General features: G+C 37.3%; 1 protein-coding gene across 2 annotated transcripts in view; it reads left to right on the top strand.

The window, feature by feature from the left end:
- b4galt2 (UDP-Gal:betaGlcNAc beta 1,4- galactosyltransferase, polypeptide 2) overlaps positions 1-20,480 on the top strand; it is a 104,988-nt gene that overhangs the window by 35,977 nt on the left and 48,531 nt on the right. For both annotated transcript variants that reach the window (XR_013797689.1, XM_079613299.1), the window contains one exon: positions 15,514-15,749. Coding sequence is in view for 1 of the 2 variants with exons in the window: in XM_079613299.1 (XP_079469425.1) it covers positions 15,514-15,749 (236 nt within the window). In the remaining variant the exon portion in view is untranslated. The remainder of the gene's footprint in view (positions 1-15,513; positions 15,750-20,480) is intronic.

The raw sequence follows: 20,480 nt of genomic DNA, 5'->3' as shown, positions 1-20,480 counted from the left end.
AACATTTTACTGTACTAAGTACTGACGGCCTCTGATACTGCCATCTTATGCTCAGCAAACAGCCTGATAAGGGCTTTTGGTTGTAAATGACTGTCAAGCTGATAAAATGAAAATGCACAATGGAAATGTGCTCTGGAGTGTAATTGCTGTCTCATAGTCTCAGTTAAGAGGTTATTAACTCAAAATAATCAGCTGAAGCCATTGACCTCAAACAGTAGCACTTTGCAGTGATTAGTAGACTTATCTAACAGCTAATTTAGAAATATTTAAAGTCGAAATGTAATTACCGGTATTGCATGAGGGCTGTAAACTGCAAACAACTATATGCTTGTGCTTTTGTTTGCTATAGGGTTTCAACCATGTGGGTCATGACCTCTTTCACATTTTTCGAGCATTATTTTTATAGTTGTTGGCTAGACTTATGAAATATGCAGGTAAAATATAGAATCGGTAAAGCATCAGTTCTGTTTACAAAGCAAAGGAAACCTCAAAATCACAGTCACTGCATTTAAAAACAAGACACGTTGAGTTTTAGAGTGAAGCAGGTGCTGTATTCTGTTCTGCTTCATTAAATTTTTCAATAAGTGATATATATATATATATATATATATATATATATATATATATATATATATATATATATACTATTAACCCTTATAACCCTTATGTTTGGGTGAATTGAGGGTCAAAGAAAAACTTGATACTAGGTTCAATGATCATTTACTAAATTATCAGCGTTTTCAATAATTCAACAGCCTGGAGTCAATTATTCCACTTATACTACGGTTACCACACCTCAAAACATTGTTCAGATGAAGTATTCCAAGACATTTGTCAGGTTTCTTTCCTTAAAACGCTCTTGTGTTAATTTCTTATGCATCTAACCCTCCGTTTCTAATTCCAAAATGTTATTTTAGAGCTAGTAACTGATACTTGATCCATTGATAGCAGACTGATGCAGTTATAATGCAGTTATGAGAGAGAGAGAGAGAGAGAGAGAGAGAGAGAGAGAGAGAGAGAGAGAGAGAGAGAGAGAGAGAGAGAGAGAGAGAGAGAGAGAGAGAGAGAGAGAGAGATGTGGATTACCTGAGTATGTCTCTCAACAGTTTTCGGCATCTGCGTCTTACTGTAAGTTTATCTGCTCCAAGAACAGCACCGTTATTACCTCACTAGTGAGAAATGAAAAAGTTGTTCAACTTTTTTACTGATAAAATCACCAGATCAGCGCTGACACTACATTTCTGTGCTAGTGTGTGTCAGTACTGAATATGTGAATAGAGCGGGAGAAAAAGAGTATGTATGTGTTTTTTTAACAAAAAACATGGAAATTATTTTTTCGTTTTTATCCTATTGTTTGCCATATTTATTTCTTTAGTCAGTGTCGTTATGGGTTTTGGTTATTTTGCTGTTGTAGACTGTAAGGGCCTTTGAAATAACCGAAATCATTTGGCGAAGTGAAATGGGACTGTAATGCGGTCAAGACTCAAGACCTGCTTGGAACTTCTTTAGCCGTGCATTTCCCTGAAAATAATTGCACATCTAGAGATCAGATTCAAGCATTCAACAGCCCCGTACTATAACCTGTCAATAAATCAGAATCAGTATGTGACCAATAACTTGTCATTAAGCTTTCTAATATAATACTGATACATTTGTTTGAAATCTTTTGTAACATAATTGTTTACTCTCACTTTTGATTAATTCAATTCATCCTTGATGAACAAAAAAATATAAGAAAGAATAGAACATTGTGAATCTTACAGATCTAAAGATGCAGTACTCTCAGTGAATTGGTGCCCTCTCTGCAAAAACTAAATCCTGAAGGAAACGCTGCATTTTTTTATTTTTAACTTTTGGCCTTGAAGTATAAAGTGAAAAGGGATTGGTGTTTTGAAAGGTGTTTCAAAAGCAGCGAGAGGAAACAGCACAATTTCACAGCAGTTTGCTTCTGTACTGGAATAGAACGTTGTGAAGAAAGATTGCAAGAATAAAGATAAATTGTTTCATATGGCTAAACTATCTAAACACAGGCCGGGTCCAGAATGTGTTATCAAAATCGTTTGAGGTGATAGCCGTGGTTGATCTTTTCTATTTCTAGACATTACTTTGCTTCTCTGAGAGCAGAGCAGACTTGTTTTTAGTTCTGCTATTGATAGGCCTGGTTTCATGGCATCCTTTAGAAGGGCTTGGCAGAAGTGTGTGTGCCCAGTTGTAGGGTGGTGCTTCCGGCTCCTGCTCATTACCTATGGAGGTAGTGGTGTGAGATTGCCTTCCCCTCTGGTTGGCTCAGCTTCTGTGGTTTCACATGAAAGGCCCGGTTTGACTGCGGATGATGGCAGCTGGGAGCCCCAAACAAAAGGATCCTTTCTGTCTTTGCTCTGTCTCTCTCAGCTGGTCCTTTTATTGCCAGCGCTCTAGCCCGTTTGGAAGTCAAATCTGTTACATGGGCAGTGAGGAAGATGGAATCCGGTTGCCTGGGTTGAGCAGGATACAAATATGAAAACTCCTGCAAACACTGGGGAAATCATTTGCAGAGATTCCCAGAATGCACCTGCATCCAGCGCTGGTCCGACCTTTTGTTTACTGCTAGTTAATCTTTTTGTGCATTTCTTTACACTACTAGAATCTTCGATTGGAGAACCAGTAGCCAATCCTGTTCCTGGAGATTTACCCTCCTACAGTGTTCAGCTCCAGCCATGCTCAACACACCTGTCTGTAATTATCAAGCCCCGTGTTCGAAATCACCCCCTATTCCCTCATTCACTATTCCCTATATTACTCCACTAATATAGTCCACTTGAAGGGGTGAATGAAAAAGAGTGAGTGAATTCGGACACTGGGTGTGCCAAAAGGACTGCCGCTTTTGCATAGTTTGTGCTTGCTGTAATCATTTGACACTTAGCAAACAGCTCCAGTAGTAATGAAAAGATTTATCTTTAACTCTGTTATTGAAACTAGCATGTATAAATTAAGCAATTTCATAATCAAGTTAAAGGGAATTATTTGTAGCCATATTAGACCAGTGGTTAGGAAATTCATTCAGTGCAACTGTCACAGTGCATTATTGGTATTTTCTAGCTGTTGAGCGAACGTCAGTTGTACACTCATTATTGCATTGTGGGATTGAATGAGTGCACTCAATAATGTCCACTAGGGTTTCGGACAGCCATTCTTGTCTTTTGTTGTTGTTGTTGTTGTTGTTGTTGTTGTTGTCTTAGTTCATCCAAAAATTAAAACTGTCTTTGTTTACTCTCTCACCTAGTTCCAAACCTGCATGACTTACTTTCTGTATGACAGATGTACGTTTAACCCATCACTGAAATCAAGGCTAATAAAATATTTTATTTGCTCTCTTTTTTATTTGAATCCATTAGGCCTGTTTTACACTGCAGACGGAAGCGGTGCATATTTAGTTCACCGCCGTTGCAAACAGGTTACACTTTCACACTGCCTGCATAAATGCACTGCTTATGCAGGCACAAACACTGTCAGAATTAAAGCACAATGTTATGTTGCTGCAGTTAAGCTGCCTTTTCACCTTATACAGTTCATTTTTTAACAGAGTCAGAGTCATATGTTTACTATTGATAGAAATTATCTTACTATACCTGTTTTTTATATGTCTGGGATTGAATGGGTGGGATTGAATTCGTAGCGGGCTCCTAGAATAAGAACCTCTCACCTTTTAATTAGAATTACAGGATGCTGTCTCTCTTGCCACACAATCATTAGTCAGGACAACAGGAAATGAGAATGAGTCATCATTAATGGCTTCCGCCATCTTTCCATAATTTCAGATGCCATTGAGCTACTAGTGCTTGATGAACTCTGTGTACAGTCAGTGCTTTTGCTCTTATCTATTGTACACTCAGAAATGTTGCTGAGTGGACCCACACTATGTGAGAGGATTGGCAGGATCTGAAAAGGATGTTTTTGTGTATTGAACAAAAGATGTGGTGTACATGAAGTGTCTTATGATTCACTTAGAGAAGACAGCATATATGGCACCTTTTCATTACAGAAAAAGTGCTGGTGGTAAGTGAGATCGACTGAAGCTTTATGGCTGCTTCTCTGAGAAATGGCTGTAGCACACTGCTTTGTAAGGGATAATATTGGGCCTTTTTACACATGGTCCCTTTATGCATTTTTACTGATTGAATAGCTATGCCATTTTGTTCAAGAAAGAGGAACAACTGTTCAAACAACTGTCGCCCAACATGTCTACTTGGTCGCATAAATGTGTCTCCGCAAAGTGAATATAAATCCGATATTCTGAGATTCAACAGAGTTCACATCAACAAAAGCAACAGATGTGCAATGCATTTTATTTATCATCAATTTAAATATCAAAATCTAAAATAGGATCCTCATCTTTTAATGAAGATGATTGTTGTGTGCGTTTGAGCTTCAGGATGTGATGGCGTACTTTCATTTTTATTTGTGGCAGTTTGCGTCTTGGCTTGCTGAAGTGATATTCAGCTACTCATCTGCAGCGGGTCATATTTTACCCGCAACGCGTTTTGGTTTTACCCGCAGCTAGTATAGGCTAACGCTCACACACGTTTATTTTTGTATCATTTTGATAGGAGAACTTTTTTTTTTATGTGTGGCTTCAACAATCAGATGCATTTACACTTGTCCAGTTTCGTTTGAAATGCGTCTCAAACCACCTCCTGAAGTGTTTTGAGTGATTTAGAGTCTCGAAAGCATTTCGGAGGGCATTTACTCCTGGTCTTTTCACGATCGGATGGCTATCAGATCAGAGAAATGCATGAAGTGACCAGATGTAAACTGACTGTTCAGACTGTGCTCAAACACCAAATTGATTCCTCTTTCGGGTTTACTTGTGCTTGAGTGGGCACATACACACAAAATTGACAAAATTCAGATCTTGGCAAGTATTCTCTCGGTTATGTCGTAAGTGAACAGTTGAGAAAGAAACCGGATGCGCGTCAGTATATTCGGTCCGAGCATTCGGTCTTAAAGGGACAGCAGCCTAATATTCCTGCTGTTGGCTGTGTCATTAATGTTAATAAAATGGGAAGAAGAAAAAAACCCTTCATCTACCATGTTTGAGAGAAAAGAAGATAGTGAGTAGAGCAATCAGGAGGAAAGTGATCACGACAGCTTGTAGGATACGTGTGCCGTGTATAAAGTGTGAGTACCAAGCAACATCTCCAGGTGCTCCCTTGAGAAACCAGAATAAAAAAGTTATGTGCACCCCTGAATATATTGTTTCTATATATAAAATCAACAACATTCCCTGATTAAAGCTGTTAAGTACTTAGTCTTGCACCTTTGTCTTTTTGTCATGTTTTTAAATAGCTTTTTGCTTCAAATCAAAGTTTTATTTTTAGATTAATGTTGTAGCTGGTCTGTTTGGTGCATGGCTTATAACTCATAAACAAATACTTTTTTTTTAAAGTGGTGTTAATGTTAAACAGCATCAAAACAGTGATCAGGAGTAAAGGTTACACACAAGCAGGTAAATATGCCCCCATTTACAGACGTTATCTTAGTGTCCAACATGAACGGTATGCGATTCCAAAATGTCAAATGTTCTATGTTGTTTGTTTTGATAAGAGAGATTTTATCAAAATCACCTTTCATCTGCTTCATGGGTAATCTCTCTGTTGTCAGTGAACCTCTTTGCCTCTAAGCAGTTATTTAGCATGCCTATTAGCACAGCAATATTTGAATGCTATCATTTATAAGCACCTGCTTTGACTTGACGCTGTGTCCCTGTTGCAGTGTAGCATGCTAGCATTCATCACATTCTTCAGAGTCTGGCTTACTTACGGCTGGCTGACACCAGCACTGATGGGGCTGCTCCATCAAAGGGCTCTAGTATCTGTCAGTGAGTCACCAAGTCGCTCTGTGAAATGCCAATCGAGTAGCACGGCACATCCGAAGATCAGTTCATTTAAGTTGGCACATGCCGAATGGAGGAGCAGAGGGTGAAACCATACCCTCTGTGAAAGGTTATCTCCTCACCCCGGTCTTCACCTTTGAAGTTGTGCTGCGCTAAACAATGTGTTATTGAGCAGGATGTAACTCTAGAGCTCCACGGACTGTGTTGATCTGCCACTGAGAGCAGAGACGATGAATTATTGAGTCCCGGGGCGATAGAGGCATTTGGAGGCCATATTGTCCTGGTCTGTGTGAAATTTTAAATTGTGATGGTCAGATAGGGGGGAGCAGAGTTCAAATACGTGGTGATTGAATCAAATAAGTAACGTTACAAAAGGGTGCGTGCGCTGATATTCTCCAGTGATCTGTAAAGGACAACACTGGCAGTTATTTCCCACTGCATTGAGGGTCATCTAAATTCAATGATATGATTTAACTCAGATCTGAGTGCAAAAATGTGACTTGAAACTTGATAGGCCCGTTCACACCAGGAACGATAACTATCGAGTGTAGCGTCAGTTCTGGCAGGTCATGTTAGTCAAGCTTGCATCAGCTGACTCTCAGCTGATCCACGTCTACCTATAGGAATACGACGCCTATCACTGTATACATATATAAGCTCCTTCAGTATTATCAGCAGCTATCGCGTTTCTCAGGAGCGAATTACCCTCCTCCATCCCCAGCTCCTCCTCTCATCCAGTCAGGATTAGGCATTCTGATTCCCCCTGAATCAGAATAAATTCTCGAATTATGTTGTACTTTAAAATTTTGAATTAATTATATTTGTATACATTCATGTTGGTTCTGTTCTGTTTACCCCAAGGGGGGTTATTGCTGCTCTCCCTGCTCTTAATAATGCTAGGCTGCATGGATGCGCAGGGAGTTCTCGCCCAGAACGGAACCATACCGCCAATCCAAACTGTATGCTAATTGTCAATCGTATTTGACGATAGTGGTCCTGACAGAAATAAAGATAATCATAACTATTTTATTTGTATTAGCCTCTGGTAATGTTCTGGTTGTTATAAGCATATGTTGCAGTTCTTTCATCTGCCACTTTAAAGGCTCAAGCTCTTTAAAGTCAGGTAGATTATGATTGACTGTCAATTGTGATTTCAAAGTTATCGTTCCCCTGTGTCGTTGTTATACAGTGTAGTTGTGGTAAGGACTGAATAAGAATGATTATTAAAACTTTTATGGTAGTTGTTAGGGGTGGAAGAAAAAATCGATGCATCGCGATTCTCTCTCCAACGAATCTAACCTCAGATACGCAATGACTCTGCATGTGCTTTAGAAACAACCGTATTCTGCTTGCTTCTAATTCCTCACACACACCACTCAAACCTTTCATAAAATAATCTTACATAAAGTTCGGGAAGATTGAAATGAATTACAAGGACATTCGCAGGCTTTATTGCAATGGATATGCGCTGTGCTTGATGTTATGCTTGCAGTGTGTGGCCTCGCCCGCCGGTATTTTCCTTACAAATACTCTATGAAGGCATAATTTATGTCGTTTGGAATGCAGTGGGCATTATGAAACTCACTGACAGAAGGCTGCTTTAAATTTCAAATGCTCACGTGCACTTTGTACAAGATTTATGTGCGACTCTATGTGCTAAATCTACTTGCATCTCAAAATGCTTTTATGATGCGAAATTAATGTAAACAGTCAATTATGTCTTGAGGGATTTAACAGACAGGACAAAAAACATCTTATATTTCAAAAGAGATCTGTGCATTAGTGTGAATACAGCTTATTAATAAATTGGCGGTCTATGGTGTCATCATAATAATCAAACAACAGTAAAGAAGAATCTGAGAAATCTCTCTCTGAGAAAGAGAAAAATAACTCAGCTCAGCTCTTGAATGGAAACCTTTCAGATACTCTTAAATACTGAAAGCACTCTTTGTTTATGGCTTGTATTTTCTTTGTTCCTCTTTATTATATTAAATAAAAAAATAATTTGTAATTATTTAAAAAAATACTTACTGTATAATTGTATATGTAATTAAATACATAAAAAAGATTTCCAGTTGGAAATCGGAAATCTGGGAATCGATTCCCAGCCCTAGTATTTGGTATAAGTATCGTCTTTGGTGTGAACAGGGTTTTTGACTTTGTTTTTGACTTTTGACTTGAGTTGCAGGGCTCAAATTGCTCCAACAGATGTTTAGATCTTCAAATTTTGATCTTCAGAGATTTTTTTTTCCTCTCAATATCAGAAAACTGCTAGAAATTAGCCACTTGTGCAGTCTATGTCACTCTTTTCTGGTAAAAATAAATAAATAAAATTATCCACATCATTGCTTTTCTAGGAAATTTCTACAAATTATAATAAAAAAATATATATGTGCAATTTAATTGTTCTCCATGGTTTATGACGCATATTGAAACCTTGAGCTTGACTTTTTATACTCTGTATAAAAAGTGGCGAAGGGCAGTTTGGCTTGTATGTTTCTGCACACCTTGACTTTGAACTACCACCTGCTGAGGTTTAATTAAACATCTGATATATACAGAGCTGTGTTGCTTTGAGCACTGCTCTGCCCAGTAGCAGTGGGTTTTCTGCATGGATGAGGTGCGTGGAGCAGCTGGCGTGATACAGGTAGTCTGGTGTTTCATCTCTACAGCCTAAAGGAGTCTGTTCTGGAGACTCTCTCTATCTATCTGTCTATCGATCTATCTGACTGTCTGTTCGTCCTCTCTTTCTGGCTGCGTCCGAAAACTTAGGCAGCTGACTTGTTGCCTCGCTGCCTTATCAGGCTTGACTTTGTAGACAGCGTTTGCTTACAAAAGTACCTCACGAAACCGATTTTAAACAGCGTAACAGTTTAATGATCTACAGCAAAATAGAGCGAGCTTTGGTGATAACTAAGCAAAATATTTTTACTACAATAGTTATTTTTTGCTAGAAATGACATCAGAAGTGGAAAACATTGGTAAAAAAACTTACATTTAAACACAAACTGGCCAACCTCCAACTTTCAGATACCATCTTGGATGGAAATCCAATGGAATGGAAAGCACATGATTGTGGGATATCAAAAGCAGCGAATGATACATTTTTGATGCCTTTAAAATCAATCAGATGAAGTTATCTCAGGAAGTGAAGCTAACATTGGATTGGGACTTGCCTTGATGCCTTCCTACCTTAGAACGCATCCTCCGAAGGCAGCATTTTTAAGCTTTCGGACGCAGCCTCTCTCTTTTTCATTTTTAACTTTTCAATCAGTCATTGTTACCTAAATGTTTATTGCAAGACATAAAATAAAGGAAACATCTAGTTAAAAATAAGCATGCCACGTTTTCCATTTCTTTTTCACTGAATGATCGCAAGGAAGATGTTTATGATGAGTTGATTAGGATTGACATGGCTCCATTTATTTGTTCAAATATACAGGGGAAACTAATATTGTGAAACATTTTTACAATTTAAAATAACTGTGTTCTATTTTACTATATTTTAAAGTGTAATTTATTCCAAAGAATTTTCAGTTCTCAAGTAATCTTTGGTATTATGTTTTTGTTAAATGATTATATTATGTTTATAATAAATGTCTCTACTATCACTTTTGATCAATTTAATGCATTCTTGCTGAATAAAAGTAAAAAAAATCACAATGTTTGTGATGTTGCAAGTTGCAAAAAAGGAGACAAATTATAATAATAAAAAATCATGATTGTGAATATATTGCAAAATACTCAATATATCTCCTAGCCCTAGTGCCATCTCAAAATTTAGAGACATTCATTACAGCGCTCTCCTCCTGCCCACACCCCCTTAGTCATGTTCCTTCAGCCCATTTCTCTGTCATTCTCTCTTTTTTGGCTCTCCGACTGTTCGCCTCCAGTTCTGTCCTCCCACTCCCTCTCTCTCTCTCTCTCTCTCTCTCTCTCTCTCTCTCTCTCTCTCTCTCTCTCTCTCTCTCTCTCTCTCTCTCTCTCTCTCTCTCTGTCTTTCCTCCCCACCATCATTCCCTCTACTGCTTTACTTCTCATGGCTCTCAGCGTGCATTGTTATGTTCAGTGACTCCTCCATCTGTTCATCTTTTCCTCTTCCTCTTCCTCTCTCTCTTCTGCTTCAGTGGTCACTTACAGCCACGTGGTTCTGCTGTGTAGTTCACCGGGCGGCCAACACTCCATCTCCAAAGCTGGAGACATAGCTGTAGAACACGGGAATGACCCAGGGTGTCTAAACACACTTTTCATCCTCTCTTGATTAAATCCACCCCCCACAAAACACCATGGTACTGTGATCAAATCAGATGGAAATGCCTTGGTACTTTGATTTTGAAGTTTGAATGACTGCCATATAAGGTTCTTATAAGGTTCTATACCTTTCAGAATAACATTTTTTTAATTGCATTAATTGAATTCCAGAATTTGTATTGAATCTGGATTATGGTAGAACAGAATGCAGAATTGTAGTTTGAATCTGATTTTTAAGTCAAATTAAATTGGAATACAATTCAAAGGAGCTGAATTGTGAAACGTTTTATTTTTGTTATAAAACATGTACGAAAGTATGAAATTCTTTATCTTGTAATCACCCTTTCACTTCCACAGAATAAATGATGGCTGATTGCTAATTAAGCTAATTATAGGATGGTACATTTCTTTAAAAAAAAAAGAAAAAAAGAAGTAAAACAGTGTTACTTGTCTGCGGTATCAGTCATTGGTTTCAGTTCATTTTATGTGTCACTTTGTGCATTTTAGGTGATAGGTCAACAAAAACTTCTTTAATCACAAATTCCAATCATGTTTTTCCAAACCTGTATAATGTATTTCCTCTACCAAACACAAAAGAAAATATTTTCAAAGATCTTCTTTTTTTTTAAACTGTTTTCGTCCATACAACAAAGTCAGTGGGTTCCAAAACAACACTGGACTCAGTAACTTTCATCGTGTGGACAATGCATTTTCTTTTGTGTTCTGCAGAAGAAAGGAAGTCATACGGTTTCAGAATGAGCCCTGTGTTAAAGTTTAGAGCCGGGTGGATGTTCTCACTGTTTGGATTTGAGCATTACAGCGGGTGTCAAAGTAAAGAGAAATAATTGGATTGAGCTTGAGCCCAGTTTAAGTTAACTAGATACTACAAATGTCCTATCTGAACAGGAAAGGCGAGACCCCCAACGATGACCCAGTGGGTGACATTTGTGTGGTGGTGAAGTGGTTGTGCTTTTGACAGGATTCGTTTCTAATACTCCCTTTCTCTCTACAGTACAGTATGTTTTTCTCCTTTCTTTTTTCTCCCTCCCTCCCTTTCTCCTGTGCTCCAGCTGCCTACATTATTATTTGTGGTGATGTTGCGTAACTATATTGGCTGTTGGCCTGAGAGCCATGCTAAACCTCTGCAGGGGTCAGAAGAAAGTGGGATGGGGATAGAGAGAGAATTAGAGCGAGTAAGCCAATAAGCGAGTGTGTGTGTGGCCAAGAGATCCAGCAGGTAATAAACCTTTTGTGCTTTGAGGCACCTACAGTACAGTATTACAGTTTCATGAGCTCATCCCCCATGGTGGCCTGGCTGATGTTATATAATGACATGTTGGATGCACTTAGTAAAAGTCCCTTTAAGGCAGGCCAGTGTCTTTGATGCCCAACAGGGTAATGCTATTTTCTGTAGGTTTGGGAATTGGGAAAAACTGAAGTCCTGTTTGTGAACATTATATTTCAATAATATATTTAAAATCAGCAAATATTGTACAAATCATAGTAAAAATAATAATAATAAATAACTAAACACATAAATCAGCAATAGTGCTAATCTCAGTAAAACAAAACATAGTAAATAGCAAATCATAGTAAAAGCCATAAATAATAATAGTAATAATAATTTAGTAAAAATGTTTTGTTTTCAACAAATTGTTAGAATTAATAAATAAATTATACATATACATACATACATACATACATAGTATTGTTTGTCTTTATTTGTATAGCTTCTTATACTTGATATTGATCATTAAAATCATAAAAAAAAGAGACAGGGTTGTGTCATATGCACATATTGCCTGAACCACAACCTCAGTATTCAAGACGTATTTTCAAGCGTATCCCATCATGCACTATGTCTGGGACAAATGCCCCGAAATCCCGAGATGTCGGTGAAAACATTCCACTGTAAGTTAAATTAATTCGATATTTCATAGAATTTGGTTGTAAAACATAGTGTTGCACATTTTTATTGGTGCTAATATGTGTAGGTTATGTGTATTTTGTACAACATTTGCAATTGCTTTTTATTATATGTTTGCTTTTTTTTTTTTTTTTTTTTTGAAATTGTACCTTAGTTACATAGCGACTACTGAACAGTAGCATTTTGCATACACAAATTGCATTTTCTTTGCAAGAGTATAAGTGTGTCCCATCGGGTAATCAAAAGTTCTATACACACTTGCAGTTTTCAGCTTCACGCCTACTTGAACTTACCACGCCTACTTACCAAATAGAGGAAATACGTCATATAAGTAGACAAGTGGTCAAGTGCAAAGACCGCAAGTGTGGGTATTTAGACAGGGCAGTTGTATCCTTCATTGCCCAAAAAATGGCCTTCGTTTATATACACATACATACGTGTGTGTGTGTGTGTGTGTGTGTGTGTGTGTGTGTGTGTGTGTGTGTGTGTGTGTGTGTGTGTGTATTAATAATTCATATTTTTATATTGTATGTTCTACTAGTTATACATTTATATTATATATACACATATAACAATACATATTGTATTATTTCTCCAATAGTGCTAAGTCACAGTAAGTCACATAACCCTCCTGGAAATAACATAGTAGCCAGTCAGTGAGATTGAAAGTGGTGTATTACTGCTCTCTTCATTGTAGTATTCATCAGACAATCTTTGGATGTATTGACTGAAGCTAAGATTAGGCTGCACACTAAACATGTTATGACGAGGCGGCGGAAGAACCAGAGGCAATTGTTTACCTCCTCCAATCTTATCAATGGCCTCAGTCATTTGCGATCACAGAGTGGAGGGAACACTGTACGTGAGCAGCCAGCCACTATTGCAGGTGTTCAGATTGCAAGGTATTCATCAATCCAGACCACTTTCTCTCCATTGCCTTCCACGCTACCACTTGACTGCTTGCCTTACTCACAAACCGGCGTTAATTAGAAGTAGCTGGATCCAATGAGCCTTTGTAGAGATCACTTCAAAGGGACCTTTGGAGAGATGGGAGGACGGCACACGGTGACGGCACGCACTGGATTTATTGAAAGAAGGAGCTTGTAATTAGGTTGGTGGATGCTGCGTCTCAAAAGAAGTGGACACAACAACCCTTTTTTCTTACATTCTATCTCTCTGTGTCCACGAGGAGCGGCCAATTATAGCTTATTTATGGAAACAATCTGACTGAGCAAAGGATGGGGATAGTAAAACACACACGGATGGGTAATGTCATTATAAACATCTGAATATGAAATTGGCACGGTCACCGAAGCTGATTGAATGATGCTAAAGATGTAAACACTGATCTTGCATTCAGAAGGTCTTCTAAGGACAAGTACCTTTTATTTCCGGTCTCAATTACATCCACAACCCTGCAGGCCTGCTGCTGCTGCTGCTTATTTTAATGATGTGGCTGATAGGGGAACGAGCACAGGTGCAGCAATAGGCCTCGCATACAATCAACATTTAAATGTATTTTTAAACCGGACCTGTCCAATGCCTCCCAAAATAGATTAGCTGCCTGTTAGATGTTTACACAAAACTGCTGTTCTTCACATCTAAAGTGATGTGATGTGATGTTGCTGCTGCCAAGGTCAGCTCAATTTCTGTAAGCTCCATAAGGCTTCCAGGTGTTAATGGGTCAGATTTCACAGAGGTTCTTGATGTTTGATCTTTTATAATCACTCTGACCTGCTTATACTTTAGATTTACACTGTATATAAAAGACATGTTATACACAAATATTATAAAAAGTTATAACAAAGTTTGGGGTCAGTAAGACATTTTTTTTTACCTTTCTTGTGCTCACCCAGGTTGCAATTATTTGATCAAAATACAGTAAAAACAGTATATTACCTGTTTTGTATTTTAATGTATTTTCAAATGTAATTAATTATAGATTGGTAAGTTCAAAAAGAACATAATTATTTAAAATCTTAGAAATCTTTTGTGACATTTATAAGTCTGTTTACTGTCACTTTTGATCAACTTAATGCATCATTGTTGAGCAAAAGTATTAATTTCTATTCAAAATACCAACAAATTGTTGTCACGTTATGGCTCATTAACAATATATGGTAATGTTTTGTTTAAATAAATTGTAAAAAAAAAAAAAAAAGCCTTCCAATGCTTTTTCAAAAAAGAAGCAACACATCATTATGATGTTCAGTTTAAAAAAATGTATATCCATTTTGAGATATACCAAAGATTACATTTAACAGTGATATTAAATGTATATATTTTTTTACAAATAAGTCTCAGTGAACTTAGTGAGCATTAGATGACGGCAAAGATAATCTAAATGTCAAAAGTTTTCATTAGTTAACATGAACTATCAATTAGCAATGCTTCTACAGCATTTACTATATTCTTAATGTCAATCTCAACATTTACTAATGTTTTTAAAATCAAAAGTTGTATCTGTTATAATTAGTTAATGTACTATGAACTAACATTACAGAATTTTCCTGCTGTTTTTTTATTTCATTAAAATTAGACCTCTACTTTTAGACAATGAACCTAAATTAGCCTAATTGACCAAGCTTTGCCTGTATTTCTTAAGTTTTGTACAACTGAAGTGAAACAACAAATTAATGTTAACACAATTTGTTAATTCATTGCTATGAGCTGATTTAATGATTCAGTTCAGTGTTAAAATTAATTTATTGCTTCTTGCCAAGTCTAATTATTTTGTTAATTAAGCTTTTTTTTTTGCCCCAGTTATTAGCCAATCAATTTGCAGACCACTTGAAATCCTTCACGGACCACAGTTTAAAAACCATTGCTTTTGCTGATTTACAGATAATGAAAAGGCTTGCTTTAAAAAAATAAACTCAATCGCCCTTGAAAGGTAGCATGCTCTTGTCTGATCCAGACATGTTTATCTAATATTTTCCTTCATTACCATATTTGATTCAGTTACCGTAGCTGATTTGCTATGCACTAGATTTTTCTAGACAGAATGAATCTTTATGATCAGATGAGAAAACATCATGCTGTTACCTAAAAATGGCCCTCCATAAATATTCAGTAGCAGCATAGACTCCTTCTCTAATGAGTGTTGTTGAAGTCCCTGCGGCCAAAATTACATCAATTCACCAGCAAATAGGGATTAGATTGTGGCTAGGTGTAGTCGCAAAATCTTTTAGTGTTAAGACTTGTGCAAAGTCTTTGTATGAACGTGTAATCAAGCCTTACTCTGCTTTATTGATTGGTTGTCTCAACTTAAGATCTGTGGATCAATGAAAAGGAAGAGAGACTCAAAGAAATGTTTGCGCTCCCTCTGCTGGACAGACAGCTAGTGATGATTGTATTGCAATAATCTAACTTTAATCATTCTCATGTTCACTCTGTTGTAAAGTAATGCTGTTGAAACTCCTCATAAGATCTCACTGACCCTCTTTTCTGGTCTGTTCTGCAGTGGGGCGTCTCCTCATTGAATTCAGCTCCCAGATAACCCTCGAACGGGTACAGAGAGAGAACCCTAATGTGACAGAAGGGGGGAAATACACTCCTCCGGACTGCCGGCCCAAACAAAAGGTGGCCATAATCATCCCATTCAGACACAGAGACAACCACCTGAAATACTGGCTTCACTACCTGCACCCAGTCCTGCGCAGACAGAAGATTGAATATGGGATCTATATCATCAACCAGGTTAGTGTGTATGTTTGTGTAAGACACTTGAGCCTTTACCTGATTCCATATGATCAATTAGAGAATCTGTGTTTTCGAACATGATATTTGGTTTCTAGCTGGTCTAAGATGGTTATTAACAATTCTAAGCTAGGCATTCGTCTCAGCTGGCAATTTAATGATTTACCAACCATCAAGTTTGAAAAAACATCTCACCAATATACTTCAATATACTCAATATACCGATCTACTTCAAGCATAATTCAATAACGAAGTGTGATGTCATTTCGAACAAAATAAGACCAAAATTAAGTTTGTTTGGTGTTCGTTTCGGGAGTTTGAAACCGCCTCCCAAAGCGAAGTTTCCAGAAAAATTTGCTCCGGCTGGTAAACACCTTAGAGCTACCATTAGTCTGTGGCGATCACACCATATTCTTTGGTTTGACCGGAGGAGAACTGGCCCCGAATAAGCCTGGTTTCTCTGGCTTTCCATTTCTGTCACCTGATGGTTTGCTAGTTTGGGACACATAATATTCAGCAATATCATTGATCTTCCATAATTGATTAACTTTACTCAGTTCTTGAACCAAACTGAATCAACAATGAACTCACTTAAGCTGAATAATGACTGAGTCCAATATTTTCCTGTTTATCACTATAAAGCTGCTTTGAAACAATCTCTATTGTATAAAGCACTATATAAATAAAGGTGACTTGACTTAATTACGTAATAAGTTTGTGTTGTCTGGGGCTCCTCCTTTGACGTGGAAATCTTCTCGGGTTCATTTCTCCTGTTCCGTCCATCCAGGTCAGATGTGAGTAAAAACATGAACACACTGGAGAGCTGCTTTATAGTTTAAATTGAAGTTGTAATTCTAATTTCAAGTGACACTGACAGTGTTTTCATGTTTAATACTGTAAAGCTGATTGCTTTAAAGCTGTCTATTGTATAAATTGGTATATAATAAACGAGACGTGACTTGACTGGAGTACTGAATAGCAGAGCTGCTGCAAACATCCACATCACTTTGATCAGATGCTTTCTTAACTGCTGTTTTCACCGCTGTCATTTTTGTTGTGTGTTTATTTTGTCATTGAGAGGAAAGAGTTAACAGTTACCTCTGCTATGGTATTTTAAACTTCTTTTTTTGACCCCCAATCAAAGAATGAAAAAGAACTTTGCCATGAGTACATCGTGGCCTTTAAGCTGAAACAGTAACCATCTGGATTTCCCAGCAGGAATGTCAGAGTTTGTTCATTTGGATGGTGTGAATGGTATTTCCACGTGTACAAACCTCAACACATTCGTAAAAAAGTTATTCTTCATTTAAAGAATGAATGAAGTTCACCTTCTTCTCTGGAGAATCATCTAGCTTCAATGGTAAACAGCTGCTTCTATTAGGTCTACTCACTTTGCTACTCACATTGATGGAAAGCCAAATATTAAAACCTCTAAACCTCTATAGGGGATGCTTTCAAGGTTAGCTAAAAATTGTAATGGATAACAGGGAGCCAAGAGGCTGTTTTATTGAATGGAAGTCAATGGAGGAGATACTTTAAGGCCAATTCACACTGCACCGTTAGACGCCGACTAACACGGACAAACACCAGATTACAGTACGCCACTTCTCAGACATTCCACGACCCGAAAACAAGTGCCGACTAATGCCAACAGGGGTAAACACACTGATCTGACAAAACCCCACAAAGTGTCTGTTGCCGTTGGCCGGTGCAGTGAATCTTGGCCTTTAGAATGCTAAATAAACTGATTTTGTGCAGAAATGGCTAATTAAGTAACAGATTGACTTGTTGCCTAATCTTCAACAGATTTGCTATCAGATGTCCGTTTTGTTTTTTCTTTTGGAACTCACATATTCGATTATATATATTTGCTTATTTTTCCAGTGATGTAGACATGGCCATTGATATCTCCTCCAACATCTGGAAAAATACTACAAGAATAAGAAATCTGTCGGGGTAGGGGAAGTTGGTTAGGATTGAACTCTGATTTGGACCAAGCAATCGAACCATTTGTGAAAACAGCTGGTGGCATTGCTTCTCTTCCGCCTCCCACTCTTTCATCAGTCTGTTGTTCTTTGTGTGGGGTGACCCTGGAGGGGCGGCAGAGATGTTCAAGGCCATGAGAAATCATTAGCCTGCTTGCCACATTGTTGTCTGCCTAGGCCTGTTGTTTGGGTTAATGAGTGCGATCAAAAGTTTGCAGCTATCCATCTTCAAAGTTTGCAGAGTAATGATGTGACCTGTCGAGCAGTGAGCGCTGAGAGATCTATCTGTGGAGTAACAAAGAAGGGCAAAGAGTCTGTAATTGATGGAGCATCGGCTGAACACTGGGCTAAGGTTACCTTTCTTAGAGCTATCACCTCACTAAATGCAGGTCAAATATGTGACAGGTTGATTTTCATCGTCACATTATGACTTTTTTTTTTTATCTCCAAGAATTAAAACCACTGAAAAGGGACATAAAACTAGTCCGTTTTTTAGTGCAGTCTTAAGTATCCGTGTGACAGTTGGAGTTGTTTTAAAATGCAAAGCACTTTGGATCTTCCTCAGGCTCAGCCTTACAATTACAGATAACTGCAGACTGAATAGTTTTAGCTTGTCTTGTCAATTGATTACAAATTTTAATCAAATTAATTACAGGAAATGCTGATTAGTTAGTTAAATGAATCACGATTAACAGCATAAATCAGTATTTGCTGAGAAAAGACCTCAGAGGAAGATAATGTGAAATTAAGTAAATGACGTTGAGTATAGCAGACTAGTCAAAAAATGACGTCAGTATGATTTATTTACATACTGTATAATTGGACCTACAGTAAGTTTATCACTGGCCTACATTTCACAGCAATCCATTTAGCTAATAACTGTTTTGTTTTGTAATAATTTAAAATGTAATTATTTCTGGCTAGAAATAATGATTTAGAAAATTCAAAAGTATATTTTATTTTTACATTATAAATGTCTTCGTCACTTTAAGTCAGTTTAATACATCTTTGCTGAATACAAAAGAAGAAACCTAATTATCTTTGGCCATTTCACTGTATGTCTTTTTCAGCATCTCCTGACATGAGAGCTATGTTAAGTTAAAAACGCTTTCAACATTTTAAAAGGCACTTTGAAAATGTTTTGTTCCATTTCGTTGTGCTCCATCCGACTATTTTTAAATTAAGAACGCGTCATGTGCGAACATCTTGCTCGTTCTGGTGAGGTTTGACTAGACACATTGCCTGTGGGAGCAGTTGGATTGTGGGTAACTGCAGGCTCGCAAAAACATAAAGTTTGTCATTCAATTTCTTTGATGGTAGCTTATTATAGAATTTACTTATCCACACGTGTGATTTTTCAGTTCAATTTGAACTCATTGTAGTCCATCTCATATCACACAAATCTTCTCTCCTGACTCAACACTTGTTAGTAAAAAAACTTATGCTAACATTCATCTGTTTTGTTTACTCAAGCAGTGCTGTCAAATTGTGTTGAGTGGGTCTCATCAAAAATGTAAAATGTGTAGCTAGTTATTTGCGCTGTCAGAGCTGAGCAGTGAGGAACACACACCATATGCACGTACACGCTCAATTGTGACATTATGCACTCTGCATTTTAATGCAAGCATTATCAGTAAATTGTCATGCTCAGCTCAGTATAACAGAATGGAATAAGAATAAGCAACAGAATAAGCTGAAGGCCAGCGTTTGCTCTTTTCCCAGAACAAGGTGTTTGCTAAATGAGTCCATTTCTGTACGTTGGAGTATCTGGTACATCCATGGTAACTGTTTACATTAGGTGACAAAGACAACAGGACCCTTTTTTGAAAGCACAATTATGTCATGTAACAAAAGTTTGTGTCTCCAGTTTGTGGGTCAACTGTTTGAATATAAAGTGTAGTTTAGAAATGTTCTTTAATTCACTTTTGATTGAAGGCTGTGTGGATATGTTGATCCATTGTGTTGATAATATAGCATGATACATTGAAATACAGAGTGCAATTATCTTCTATTTTAGTTGAAGAAAGTATTTTGTTCACATAAAATGAAAAGAAAATCAAATTAAATCTGCAGACATTTTCAGTTGTCCAATTCCACAGGCTTTTCTTATCTTGTTGTTAAATTGCTTGTATCCATTGCAATCTTTCTTTAGCATCTTTTATTCAACTGGCTGGCAAAATGGAAAATCATTTCTGGATTCATCAGTTTTTTCCCCCATTTTCAGTTTTTCTTTTCTATAAAAGTTTTATTCTCTTTTGGTATTGTATCAAGCATACCAGAGCAGATGACTCTTATGTCATGTCATTTCAATCCTGTATGATTTTCTTCTGTGGAACATAAAATAAGATATTTTGAAACTCAGGGATGTCAAAACATCATTTGGAACCCTTTGACTTTCATTAGCTTATGTGGACAAACAGTTCTATAAAATATTAGTTCCACATAAGAAAGAAAGTCATACAGGTTTAGAACGACATGCGGATCAGTAAATGATGACATCATTTTAATTTTGCGGTGAACTATCCCTAAGGTTGTCGAATTGTACTCTAGATGATGTAATGATGTTTTTTTTTAAACAGACCATTTTCACAGAAGCTTACAGTTCATGAAAAATGGTATAAAATCACAACTTTATGAAAATCTGCTTTTATTAAATTCCCCAGGCTCTGCATTTTAATGACAATCCTTCTTTGCATCACATTATTAAGGAATTGGAAGTGTATAGAAACCTTTATTTCTCTTTTCT

The sequence above is a fragment of the Phoxinus phoxinus genome, assembly GCF_949152265.1.
Source record: "Phoxinus phoxinus genome assembly, chromosome: 5".
Lineage (NCBI taxonomy): Eukaryota > Metazoa > Chordata > Actinopteri > Cypriniformes > Leuciscidae > Phoxinus > Phoxinus phoxinus.
The sequence above is the reverse complement of the archived record's forward strand: the minus strand, read 5'-3'. Positions and strand labels throughout refer to the sequence as shown.